The 14,272-nt window shown below is 27.4% G+C and overlaps 1 protein-coding gene across 1 annotated transcript; it reads left to right on the top strand.

Moving 5' to 3' along the window:
* Window positions 1-9,286: 9,286 nt before the first annotated feature.
* On the top strand, window positions 9,287-13,798 carry LOC114168247. Its single transcript, XM_028053001.1, has 6 exons — window positions 9,287-9,639; window positions 10,471-10,706; window positions 10,782-11,040; window positions 12,571-12,750; window positions 12,825-12,980; window positions 13,245-13,798. Exons 1-6 carry the CDS (start codon window positions 9,610-9,612, stop codon window positions 13,410-13,412), a joined length of 1,029 nt encoding a protein of 342 aa, XP_027908802.1. The 5' UTR covers window positions 9,287-9,609; the 3' UTR covers window positions 13,413-13,798.
* The last annotated feature ends 474 nt before the right edge of the window (window positions 13,799-14,272 follow it).

Here is a 14,272-nt window from a genome sequence, read left to right as displayed (position 1 = left end):
CATTTTAATTATTTTTAATTTAAAAAAATGTTATAGTGAGTATTCAAAATATACTTTTTATTTTCTTTTAAATATTTTGTTATTTAACTGTCGTCATCAAATAAGATAACGTGATTGTTACTTATGTTTTGTGGTATCTAATTAAGTAATTAACTGGTCTCTCTTTAAGAATGTAATAGGAATGATGAAGGAATTTGAAGAAAAAAAAGGTAAGAGTTGACGAAGGAAAGATGACTATGTCATTAAGTTATAAGAACAAAATTCAACAATTAATACTTAGATAATTTTTAAAATAATATATATATTCAATAAAACAATTTTTTATTATAAAAACTTAATAGAAAAATACTAATTTCATTGCATTGAAAAGGAAAGGATAAATGAAAATGTTTTTTTCATAAGTCTCCCACAGGGATGAGAGTGAATGATTCCCAAAGATCTTTCATCTCGACAAATTATAATACACAAATATAAAAATATCCGAATAATATATATTACTTATTTATATTTAAGAATTTGAGTCCGTACATTCAATGATCTTACGTTATTTTGAAGTGGAGGTAAAAGAATAATTAAATTATAGATTCTTATAATTTTTTGACACGACTTTTAAAAACTTTATTAGAAACTCTATCTCTAAAATGTGACTCTAGTATATTTATTTTTGCCATATATAACTAAACATTTATGATTCCGGTAAAAAAATCAAATTGTGACACAAATATATTTTTAGCAACTTCAATTTCTTTTCAAAGTTATTAAAGATTAATTTAAAAATAAAATAAAAAAGGAGAAATTGAAGGAAAAAGTGTGTAGAAAGTCCGTCTGTTTATAAGTTTTCTTTTTCGATATAATTAATAACAGTTTTCTATCATTGCCTGTTTATGACATTTCTTAAAATAATCAGAAACATGGAAGAACTTCTCATCATTAAAAATAAATAAAAGAATTTAGCGGCGGCTAATTAAAATATTTTATTTCTTTTCTTAAAAAGGGTTTTGTTTGCTTATTCTAAACAAACATGAACTAAATTTTAATTTAAAATCTCCGAAATAAAATAACAGCTAGGTTATTTTATATTTAAAATTATTATTTATTTAATTTTAAACAAATGGATCGAAATGCACTCTCAAAACAACAATATCTAATTAAGAAAATATAGGGACTCTAAAGTATTCATTCTAATCTACATATAGATACCACTTTAATCAATCATTGTATTTTTTTTAATATGTTTTTGGTTTCTTAACTTTTATTAAATTTTAGAATTAGTCAATTTTAAAACTTCGAATTAATTTAGTCATTCATCTTTTGAAATACGTGAAGTTTGTCATTTTAATCAAATTATATTAAGTTTATTGACATTTCAAGCACGTTTCGTAATAATATTTGACTTAACGTTAAAGTAAAAATGTCTCAAACAATATAAATAACTTAAATACAATACTGAAATGCGTAAAAAATACCAAATAAACTTAACAAAATTTGATTAAAGGACTAAATCTACGTATTTCGAAAGATAAAGACTGTGTTGATCCAAAGTTTCGAAATTAACTAATTCCAAAATTTATTGAAAGTTAAGGGACCATAAATATATTTAATCCTATTTTTTTACTCTATATTTTTAAAAAGAGGATAAAGAGGGGGAAAAAGGTATAGAATGACAAGCAGCATTATTATTTATTGTAAGAATAATTTTAAATCATAATAAGAGAAAATGGACGATGATTCATTTATTCAGTAGTTTCTTCTCTAAGTTTGGGGTGCAGTGGATATAAAAGATGTATACTTGCTGTGGACAAAATAAATTAAGTGAAATTAATTTACAAGTATCAATTATTAATTTCAACATGTCATGTTAATTAACAATGGTACACACGATGAAAGAACGTCATGAAACAGTTCATCATGAAGTTAATAAATAATCGTATTTATTAGACGGTTTATTTTTAATTGCACGTGGAATGTCCTTGATAGGTCCTCTTTCTAACTGCCATAGTCGAATTTACGTGTACCACAAATATAGAAACTATATATTATTCTTCGTTACTCAGTTATTCATTTTGTCCAATTGGATTAACATTCCAAACTCAGTATTAAAATATTTATTCAAGAAGGAGACTTTATTTCTTTACACTATTTGTAAAGTCACTGTGAAGTTTGGATAATACTTTTCTTTTGAACCACTTGATTTTTAGTTTTTACTACAAGTTATATCGCCATCTAATAATAATAAATGAAAAAATATATATAAGATATTAAAAAATAAATTGTAAATTTGACTTAATTTTATAAAACTAGTTTGACCTATTCTCATGCTAAGGACATCAGGGATAAGTATAAAGATAAACTCAATAATAAATATATAGACTTAATAAAAACTTAAACTCTAATCAAGCTCCGATAGGGTAGACTATGATAAAACTCTCCGACAATACAGAAAATATGTTTAGTTGTAAATAAGAAGTTTAGTGGTTGGTTTCAATTTTTAATTTATTACTAGCTATTTTGAGTATTTGACTAACTTCATTATATACTTCTTATATTTGTAACAACAGTGCACGTTACTCCAAACATTGTGGAGTGGAGAGGTACAACACGAGAAACTACATTTGTATATAAAAAAGGTTTAATTTATTTATGATTTAAAAACCAAGAGCAAAAGAAAACTAAGAGATAAATTAATATATGCTATAATTTATTTTGAGTTAATTATGTTTTGAGTGCACGATAAATTTGAAAATTTTTAATTGAATCTTTAATAAAATTTTGTTGTCTATTGAGTCTTTCAAAATTTAAAAATTTTCAATTACGGTTATTAACTTTGTGATGTGAAAATTATCTTGTACTGTCACCCTCATTCAATGTCGTCACATAATACACTATTTGGTTACAAAATACTGTGATGACGAGATCTTTTTCAAATACTTATTGTATTTAACGAAAATTATTTTTAAATTTAATTAAAATTATTAAAATAAAAATTATATATATATATAATATAAAATATGTAATTATGAAATTATGAAATACAAAATTATAAAATATAAAAAATAATAAAACTAAAAAACTAAAAAATATGAAATTACAAAAGCTAAGAAATTACAAAATTATAAAAATATATAATTTCATAATTTCATAATTATAAAATTATAAAATATATAAATATAAAATATAAAATTATAAAACTATAAAATTACAAAATTATCAAATTATGAAAATACAAAATTATCGATAAATTTTGATTTTTTTATTTTATAATTATATAATTCATAATTTAAATTTATATATTTCATATTTTATCATTTATATTTTTCTATTTTTAAATTTATAATTTTAGTTAAAGTTAAAAATAATTTTTATTAATTACAAAAAATATTTAAAAAATCTTGTTATATATATATATATATATATATATATATATATATATATATATATAACGAATGATATGTGACGATATTTAAGAAAAATAAATAACTACATCACAAAATTAACAGAAATATTTAAATGCGGGACTCAATTAAATTTTTTCTAAATATTGAAAATTCAATAAAACATCAAATTTTATTAGAAATTCAATTAAAAATATAGAAATTTTTCATATTCAGAAAAACATAATTAAACGATTTATTTATGTTATATTTCTTGGATTTCATGACTGGCATGCTTTACTCACATCTCTTGATTGTGATATTAGTTTATCTGAATTGATTATCTACCACTTGACTGATTTATAATAGCATGAGGTCATTATAGTTTTAGAGATCATTATTCTTCATTCTCTCTATTTGTTTTTTTTACTTCGTTAAAAAAAAAATTCTAGGAATTTTCTTGATAGTTATTCTTTGTTTTTTAAAGTACTTATTAATGTATAATTAATAAATTAGTTATATTGAAACTGATAAAAAAAGTTATTTTTATTAAATTATGATGCATATGGTGAAAATGATAGCCATAGATATAAAATAGTTTGTCTAACCTGGCATGGCACGTCTTCAATCCAACAAATATCGATTATCTACAAACCTAATTGCTAATTAATTTTGCAGTGGAACAGCTTAAACATTGCCAATTATTTGGTAAACTAAAACAGTACCTTGCATCTTTTATTTTCTTTTGTTCTAATATTAACTACGTGCGCTAATTGATTAATTGAATAAAATACCGTTTCTTGTCTCATTCCTTTTAAAGTTTTTTTTTCATTTTATAAAGTATTTCTTCTTCCACATTAATAACTAATTTTAGTGATCAAAACATTGTTAATTATTATAATAATCAATTTACAAAAATAAAAATTTATTAATTAATTGGTTGTTAAATTATAATTGGTTGTTAAATTAGTCATTAATTAATTCGAGACTAATTTAAAATTCAATTATCAAAAACTTTGATAGCTAATGTTTAGTGATCAATTTACTTTGATAGCTAATGTTTAGTGACCAATTTTTCCTTTGGTAACTAAGACTTTACCAATTGTAAAGGTTTTAGTTACCAAAGAAAATTTGTCACTAAATATTAACTATGAAGGTTTTTACTATTAAAGTAATTAACTTCTAAATTAGTATCAAATTAATTAATGACGAATCTAGCGACCAATAATAATTTTTTATTCACAACATTAATTATTTTAGTAATTAATAATTTTTTTATTTTGTAAATTGATTATTACAATGGCTAAGAACGTTTTATCACTAAAATTAATTAATTTTATTTTTTTTACCGGTCTCATACTAATTTTCACCATTAGATCGATCACATATTTGTTTAGACCACACAAATTAGAGTAATATGTACTTAACTTAAATTTAGTTTGAGTAAGTTTTTTCTTTCTCGTACACTTGTTTTTCTTTTGTATTTTTATCCACAAATTTGGGGATGCATGTGACTTCTAAGTTAAATAGATTAACTTTTTTTTAGTTGAAATTTATAACTTCTTTTTGTTTATTGATCAAGTTTTTTTACGAATAGGATAGGATTTCTTTTGTTTTTTCAATTTCACACAAATCTTTAAAGATAAATTATTACATCAAATTTTGATGTATGAACTATTTTATGTTGAAATTGTTTTCAAATAAGATTTTGGTTGGGGTAATCAAATTGAATTGTATTACTTTCAATTTTATGTATTAAGAATATCCCTCAAAGGATTTGAAAAGAATTAATTGTTTGTACAGTTTTAAGATTTTTTTTTTTATAATTTGGATATTAGATTTATAACGGTCAATTTGACAGTTGAATAATTATATTTTGTTCAGATCGTGTTTTCTTATTATTATTTTAATTGAAAATTAATCTTTTCTATGTTTCAAAGTGAATAAGATTTTTAAATGAATAGTTTTGGGTTGTAAATTAATTTTTTAAATATTTAGTTTTATATTTTAAGATGTTTATTCAAGGAAAAGTAAGACAAAAAAATGTATAATTGTATTCGCCTAAACAAAAATTTGTCTCCTACATAAGGTAAATTTGTTGTTCAAATAACGAGTGAATAATTAAAATGTACATTTAAGTCTAAATTGATCTATGTGACATGTACTTATATATAAACATTATAATATTTAGTCAATTTGAATAATTATATATTATATGAAAATAAATTGAATTTATGTACGTTATTTTGAATTATTTGAAATCATGCTAAGCTCATATGTGAAGTACTAAACATAATAACTTATTATTAAAACAATATATCTTTGTTTTATTAACAATTTAGCTATATTAACATAAATCAAGCTTTTTAAATATGTTATTTTGTGTTTTTTATGTTTAGTAGAAGATGTAAATTTACGTTTGATAATATTTTTGACATAAATTTAAATTGTCAATAACTCCAACGTAAATTTATATTAGTCACCCCACGTAAATTTGAAAAGTTTAAAAAAAAACATAAAACACAAATATTTACATTTAATTATGAGTAATCAAACATAAATTTATATTTGTTAGTGTATTAGTCAGACATAAATTTACTTATGATCATTTATAGTCAGATATAAAATTATTTTGACCATGTATAGTTAAAAGTAAATTTACATTCGATTGTACGTGATTAGACATAAATCTTTATGTTTTTTTCTTAACTTGATTTTGGCACAAAACCAAAACTTGTAAATCATAAATTATTCAAAACAAAATACACATTTCAAATCTAATATTTGTGGTACATAATATATATTTATAAAGTCAAAATAAAAACTAAACCCTTCTATGAATAAGAAGGGTAATTGAAATTAAAACATAAAATTAATTAAAACCAAAGTTATGTGCTCGAAGAGATAATATGTTCATTGTTGTCATATTTGAATCATGTCCTTATTTGATATAGGTGATGGATCATTAAAAACAATGATACTACGTTCATATATGATTATAGATATAGTCATGGTTATTGATATAATCATATGAGTTATGGTTATAGACATTGAGAGATTGTGGTTTCATATAGTTATATGACATTAGTCTTACACATATAAGACCTTTGATACCACTTTAATTCCAAAACCTTAAGGCAATAGTGTTATGGGTCTTTATTCTTATATAGTGTTTAACTTTGTCTATTTTATCCAATGTGAGACTTTTGACTCACACTTGAACTATTCCCAACAATCTCCCTCAAGGTTGAGTCTCTTGTTTTTCTTTTTTTCTTCTCATGTGTATGAGTGACCCCTTTGGTTATGGTTATGCGGTCAGTCACTCCGAACCATCGGCTCCGATATGGTTTATATATTTTTTTTCATATATGGTTATAGATATAGTCATATTGTGATTCCATATGGTTATATGACATTAGTCTTATACATATAAAACCTTTGACACCACTTTAATCCAAAACCTTAAGGCAATAATGTTATGGGTCTTTATTCTTATATAGTGTTTAACTTTGTATTTTATCCAATGTGGGACTTTTGACTCACACTTAGACTATTTCCAACAATGCATAACGTATTAGCCACATTCAAATGAACTAATATATGTTTATTACACTAAAATATATGAATAGAAAATAATATCATACAACTTCTACATAATTTAAGGATTAAATGATATTCAATCTCGGGATATAAATTTGAACTTGCTTTTTTTCCGATTTCTTTTACATAAAATGTTTGTGTCAACCACAACTTGGTTAAATTGAGGACATGTTAGTAAAAGTTGTTATATACTTGGATAATATAAAAGTTTTAACATTTCTCTTATAGTAAGTTTTTCAATTTATTGTTGGACTTTTTACGAAGAAAACAAAACGAGAAAACCTAACAATCTTAAAAAATAATTATTATTAATTGTCAACGAGACCTAAAATTTAGGACAAATAATTAGTTGAATAATTATCGTAACTTAAAAAAAATTTACACTCTCTGACAGTAACTCTTTGATGTATGGATTCAAATAAACACATATTTGTAAATCAATCATCCATATATTTGGATATATTCTTATTTAAATCTTTGTGTTCCTGAATTTTTGAATTGCTTAAATCTTTGTGTTCCTGAATTTTTGAATTGCTTAAGACTACAGAAATTCATACACTTAAAACCGATTTTGCTCCATTCTCATTACGTGTGTGTTATCTTGATTAATATTATACCAACTTACTAATAAAAAAATGTAATAATTTATTTTAAATTGAAAGTGTCGTAATAATTAACAAATACATATCATACTCTAACGTCTCAGTACATTAGTTAAATAAAAATTGAATTTTAGTGAAGGCTTATAAAATTAATGATTAATAAAACCATCAATCAATATTCTTGCTAATGTTTTTTGGCTTTGTATTAAAATTGAGATTTGATCATGGCAATTAAATAAATAATAAATATGTTTTCTGAGTCATTAACTAATTAAATATATTAGGTTAAATTAATAAAATTTGACAGTAATATCACATGGTATTAAAGGTCTAAATAAACATTATATTATTTTTTATTAGTTTTTAAAGACAAATGTCTTATATCATATTATTCTAACGCGACATCTACCTAATTACTAAATTAATTATTAATTTACTATGGACTTGATATTTAAAACTACTGGTAACACAAATGTCTTAATCTCTATATTTTTTTTTTTGACAATTAAATTTAAAATCTGATTTTATCAAATAAATATTTTTGTGAAATATTATTTTTACCGCTTTAAGCTTCTTAAATATAGTGAAAATAAACCATTTTGTAGTTTTTTTTTTAATTAAGCGGAACTTTGTTTTTGTCACACTAAACACTTCAAATTTAATTAAAATTTAAACTACTCCTTACTTAAAACTAAAATTGAAAACTAATTTTAAAGTTAAAATAAATTTTAAATTTATATAAAGTCTATCCAATTCTTTTATTTAAAATACTTGTACACATATCGAAGAATATTCTATTTTAAACTTATTTACAAGTCAATCACAACAAAACTCACTATCTATCGCCCTCCAAACCAAGAATAGTTATATGTTTTTTCTTTCTTGTCTAATTCAGCTAACTCGTTTTATGACCTTTCTTTTAAAGACTTTTAAAGACTCGTAAATTTATATTTAATGTCGTGTATGTTAGGTAAAAAAGGTACATTTGCTCAATGTGTCACCATTTTACGAAAGATTTAATTCCACACAGCACTTTTTAAAGGTTCCATGTGAAGTAGTAGTATCATTCATACCAAACTAACACATCACAATACTTATAATTTTCTTCCTTTTACTTTTATTGTAGTTAGGAGTAACACTTATCCACGTAACACCTTTATATAATAAAGAATAACGCCAAAATCATCACCTTGTCCAAATCTACTCAATACAAATCATTACTTATTTAATACTATATTTCTATAAACAATTATAGTTTTCGGCAAAATAAGAAAAAAATAAAGTAAGTTTTGCGGAGAAATCATGGTGAGAAAGTCAAAAGATCTGGTCCGAGTACGCAATTTGTTTCCCTTTTATTTCTATTTTTTAAAATTCAACATTAAAAAGTTTCTTTTTTTCTAATTATATCTTATTTTATTTTATTTTAAGCTATATAAATAAAAAACTGAAAATAAATAAATAATTTAGTTAAAAATATAGTAAAAGTAGAAAAAAGTGAATATTTTATTTAATTTAGGTGAGAGAACATAGACTCCTATTATACAGAAACAGAGAAAAGAGTGCTTTCTTCCTTTTTCTCGTTTTCTCCATCATTCACACGCCTCTTGCAGTCGCGTGTGGGCCACTACCCACCTACCAAACCACCGTTACGCACGCTAAATTTGTTACTGCTATTTTAACTTCTTAATTATACTAATCATCGCCATTGTCATGATAATAAGATTAGCGAAAGAAAAGAAAAGAAAAGAAAGGAAAAGAAAGAACGAAGAAGAACATTAATAAATTAAAAAGTATTTTGATTTTGAGAGAGAAGAAACAAGACAGCAAGCATAGGGAATCGTGAAGAAGGGCACCTTGTTGGTGGTGGTGTTGTTCTCGTCGTCTGAATTGGGTTGGGTTGGCTTTAGGGCTTTGAATGCCATTTGGGTTTCCTCTCTCAGGCAATCAAGCTCCAAAGCTGACCCCTTTCTCTCACTTCTCACTCACACACTTTCTTCTTCTTCTTCTTCTTCTCTCTCTCTATCTCCTGAACTACAATGGTAGAAGACATGTGTTTGTTCTACAAGGTACTTGCTCTCTAGTTCCTTATTTGCTCCTTTCTACTGTAAAACCCAGATGACCTTTTTGCACAATGTGTTGCTTCTATTGCTTCCCTTGTTTGCCAATTCTTCTAACTCGCTTCTCTATGTACTATTTTGCTTAAACATTTCAACTTTCTACCATTTTGGGGGTTTCTCTCTGTTCAAAAAGTCCATTTAGAGTGGTTTCTGGTACTTTATCCTCTGATTTTGGCACTCTGGGAGTATGTTATTACGAGGGAAGATGAAATAGTCACGCGTGTTCATAGAAAGAGTGGTTTAAATTCGGGTAAAGAATAATTAACACTGATATATGGGTTTAAAGTGGAACACTTTAGCACTAAAAGAAAAGAAGAACACTTTAAGCTCCTTTGTACGTTTCTGAGTTATTATCTGGATTTGGGTGCTCGTTATACTTTAACGTGTATGTTTATTAATTATTAGCAAATGCGTGCATCTGTTGTGTTGTGTCAGGGACTTGCCTTACTGGATTTTTTTTGCTTCATGCGTAACAGAGACTAATGCTTTATGCCTCTAAAGTTTTTATTTTTGATATGTTTTTGGTTATTTTCTTTTAATTACTATTATCCTAACAAAGCCAAGAATAATATCTTATTGTTTTTTGGAAAAATTACGTCTTGATGGTACTGGACTGGGCACCATTTTGAGAATATCCAGTGTGTTCTTTTCCATTTATGTTCTTCTGGGATTTTGAGTAAAGGGGAAGGCTCCATCAATTTACCTACTTGACGTCTTTCCTAGCAATGAAAGTTGTCGTTATTTGCATATTAGTAACTTTCTCCGCGTATGTGGTTGCAGGAAATTCTCGTTATGAAGCCTCCAAAGAGATCACCGTTGTTGTTAAGGACAGCAGTTGTGATGTTTTCGATGGTTTGTGGCGTTTTTATCTTCTCTGCATGTCTAAAGCAGATAAGCACACAAGCTAGGACTACATTTGTGGATTTTAAAGTCATTGACAACCATTCTCATGGTAGATTGAAGCTAATGAATACTCCTCACCTACTACATTATCCTAAACCTTTATCCTTTAGCAGGTATTGGGAAGTTTCTGTCAATCTTTATCAGTTGGCTTTAATTAGGTGCTCATTGATTGCCATGTTGTTTGCCAGGAACGAGTGTGCTCATAATCCTGTACTGTTCTTTGCCATATTGTCCAATCAGAGATCAGGTAGTGGGTGGTTTGAGACCCTCTTAAATAGTCACATCAATGTAAGCTCGAATGGGGAGATATTTTCTGTTAGAGAGAGAAGGAAAAATGTGTCTTCGATTTTGCAGACTTTAGATAAAGTTTACAATTTGGACTGGTTCAATAGTGCTTCGAAGAACGAGTGCTCTGCTGCAACTGGCTTGAAGTGGATGCTTAATCAGGTATACATACTTTTTAAGTTTTCTGAGTATTTACAGTTGTCAACAGATCCACACATTTATTGATATTAATGCTAGTTAATGGCTTGGGCAAGTTTTGGCGTTTTTTTTCCTGCTAAAGAGACTGCCGGTAAACTTTGCCTGATTATCTGCCAAGGGATTGTGTGAGGTTATGCTGTAGTGTTGTGTTATTTTCTGCAGTTGAACGTGTTCTGGCCTGAATGATTGTCTAGAAATTTTCACAAAACTGTTTGAAAGTAATTCCCGATTCACCTTAAATCTTACTAGAATATCACATGTCAATCCTAATATATGTTACATTTTACCGACTCACTGGTTGCAAACTGAACTCCTAGAGTCTGTTGAAGTACACTTGAGCTTATGTTTTGCTATAGAAGCTTCAAGAAGAAAAACACTACTTGTGCTATTTCTTTAAGTAGGCAGCATAGTTGCATTGTGTCATATATGTTACTGGCTTTGAGTTAAAGAAAACCTTTTGATATTTTACCTTCATCACGATTTCCCCCTTGGTATCTGGAATCAGCCATTTATATTGCCAGGTGTGAGCATTGAGTAGAAATGGGCTACTAGTTGCACATGAGTATAATCTGAAATGTGAAATTTGTAATGCAAGTATTACATTTGATTGCAATCTAAGCAGTGACAAGTGTTACCAAAGGAGATTAAATGGACTCATGAAATCCTGATGGTTAATTTTTACATAAATTTGGTTAATTTAGTTAAATTTGGATTCATATACTTGATCGGCTTTATGAAAATATTAACAAAAGTGCGTTCAAAAAGAATGAGGACTACAACATCTTGTTCTTCAAATGTTCTTACTGGCATTGAATGTTAAAATGATTTTACTTATATGCCTGCGCTGCAAACTTGCTTTTAAAATATTTTGTATACTATTTAAGGAGTGTCATACAGGTGACCTATCCCCCTATTTTTTAGAAAGATGAGAATATGCCATCCAAGTATCTCTGGTTGTTATTACCATCGGATGCTTTTAGCGGAATCGTAACATCTCCGGATTCCCCAAGACTAAGTTCTACATATTTATCCTCCTTAAGTGCTCTTAAGAATTTGTGTAATGCCAAGAAATAGTATTAAGAATGTTTGGTGTGAAGAATTCTAGTTTTTTCTTGTTGTATCTTTACTTATATTTCTTTGACCTCGAGGATCAGGAGTCTAAAATTCAAAGATCCTCTGCGTTGTTGTTTTGCTTTACTTATATTTCTTTGACCTTGAGTCATCTTGTGTTTAAAATGCACTTCTAGTTCTATTGTTACTTCAGGATCAGTAAACATAAATGTGAAAGCAATCATCTTTAGGATGGATTTATGGACTGGAATTTTCTTGTGGCTATGAAATTTGTGGGGTTTGGCATATGCTGTCTACCTCACATCATCTGTTTTCCTGCTTTTCTCCTTCCCTCTCAGACTCTGTTTACTTCCATCTAGTTTATGTTGATGTTTGATCTGACTTCTGAAGTAATAAAAAAACTGAGAAATCTGGATTTTGCAGGGATTGATGGAACACCATAAGGAAATAGCGGAGTATTTCAATCGTAGACGTGTTTCTGTTATTTTTCTTTTCCGGAGGAACTTACTACGCAGGATGGTATCAATGCTAGCCAATTCATATGATCGTTATGCCAAGCTATTGAATGGAACACACAAGGCTCATGTACACTCTGCAGAAGAGGTCTCTTCATCCATCTTTCATTTGATTTCTCTTGTTATAGTTATGTAGTGAGGCTCATAGTTGGTTTCTTTTAGGCGGATATTCTTTCAAAGTACAAGCCTATCATAAATTCTACATCCTTGCTGGATGACTTGAAGGATATGGAGATAAGATCTGCTAAAGCTTTAGAATACTTCAACAGCACTCGGCATATGATTGTGTACTATGAGGATCTTATGAGAAATCACACTGTAAGTTACAAAAAATCAGTTGTTGAGATTCTGACAAATTCATAGTTAATTATACGTATACATAATACATTTTATCAGAGTCTCAACCATTGATATTATAATCAACTATTATAACTGCATTTAATTCTCTATTCTACTCTACCAAGGAACCAAAAATGACATGTTTGTAATTTTTTCACCTTATTTCTTCTGAATTCTTTTTCCACAACCAAAAACAGGATTATTAATTTCTTCCTAGTTTTCACTCTTCATTACATGATGCAGAAACTAAGAGATGTTCAAGGGTTCTTAGGACTGCCACAGATGGAGTTAACGAGCCGTCATGTTAAGATACATAGAGGACCATTGTCAGACCACATTCAGAACTGGGATGACGTTAACAAAACGCTGAAAGGAACCGTTTACGAGAGTTTTCTTGAAGCCGACTATTAATCGTAGTCTCTTCTTCTATTCTGACTGCTGGAGAAAGGTGTAAATACCATACCAACTTCGCTCATCTTTTGCCCCAGTAAAGCCTCAGGGTTCAAAAGTTTTGCTCTGGTTTTGGAACATTACCTCAGTGTTCTATGCCTTTTTTGGTCACCCACCACCCCCTCGTGATCTACTAACAAGGTTGATGAAATGAATGGCTTCTTGTTCCTTTCTACTCTTTTTTGTTTCTCTCTTCCTTCCCCTTGTTCAGTGAAACATGTACATGTCTGTCAGCTAATTGATTTAAGTAAAGATCATCATTGTTTTGTTCAAACCTGTGTTTAGTGATTTGTTTGTTTGGTTGTTTAATTTTAACGCTCTGAAATGGCAATTTCGCATCCCATTAATTGTCTTAGCCTTTTAGCTTCTCCAAGTCACGAGCATCATATAATTTGTATCACTGTTCTTTTCCACTCACGTTATGGACCATGACAGTCCAAAATTTATCTTATGTTTTACTCTCTTTCATTCTAGAAAGGTTAATGCAAATTGTAAAGTTGTGATTTAAGATTCCCTAATTAGTATTTTTGTAACGTTCTTTGTTTGCCGATGAAAAATCAAACTAATTTTGGAGTTAAGAATGTCATCATATATTTAGTGACCTCACGTGAAACCATTTTTATGGGAAAATTTTGAGAAAATCTAATTGTCTATGTCGTGTTGCATAGGTAAAGTTCATTGAACAGTGACACTAATGACATTGGAAAATATGTCGGCATATGCTTACTACTATGGTTTATTCTGGATTTCATTTTTTAAATATGAATGAGAATATGTTAATAAATGATAATATTGTAATGTTATTAAATTAATATATAAAA

This window comes from Vigna unguiculata, chromosome 2 (assembly GCF_004118075.2).
Source record: "Vigna unguiculata cultivar IT97K-499-35 chromosome 2, ASM411807v1, whole genome shotgun sequence".
Taxonomy (NCBI): domain Eukaryota; kingdom Viridiplantae; phylum Streptophyta; class Magnoliopsida; order Fabales; family Fabaceae; genus Vigna; species Vigna unguiculata.
This window is presented reverse-complemented; position numbering and strand designations above follow the sequence as displayed.

What these genes read in the sequence shown, in the direction of transcription:
- LOC114168247 (XM_028053001.1), top strand. Translation starts at nt 9,610, where the DNA reads ATGGTAGAAGACATGTGTTTGTTCTACAAG. An exon ending in ACATGTGTTTGTTCTACAAG is followed by an intron (nt 9,640 to 10,470) that starts GTACTTGCTCTC and finishes ATGTGGTTGCAG; the next exon opens with GAAATTCTCGTTATGAAGCC. An exon ending in TGAAGTGGATGCTTAATCAG is followed by an intron (nt 11,041 to 12,570) that starts GTATACATACTT and finishes TGGATTTTGCAG; the next exon opens with GGATTGATGGAACACCATAA.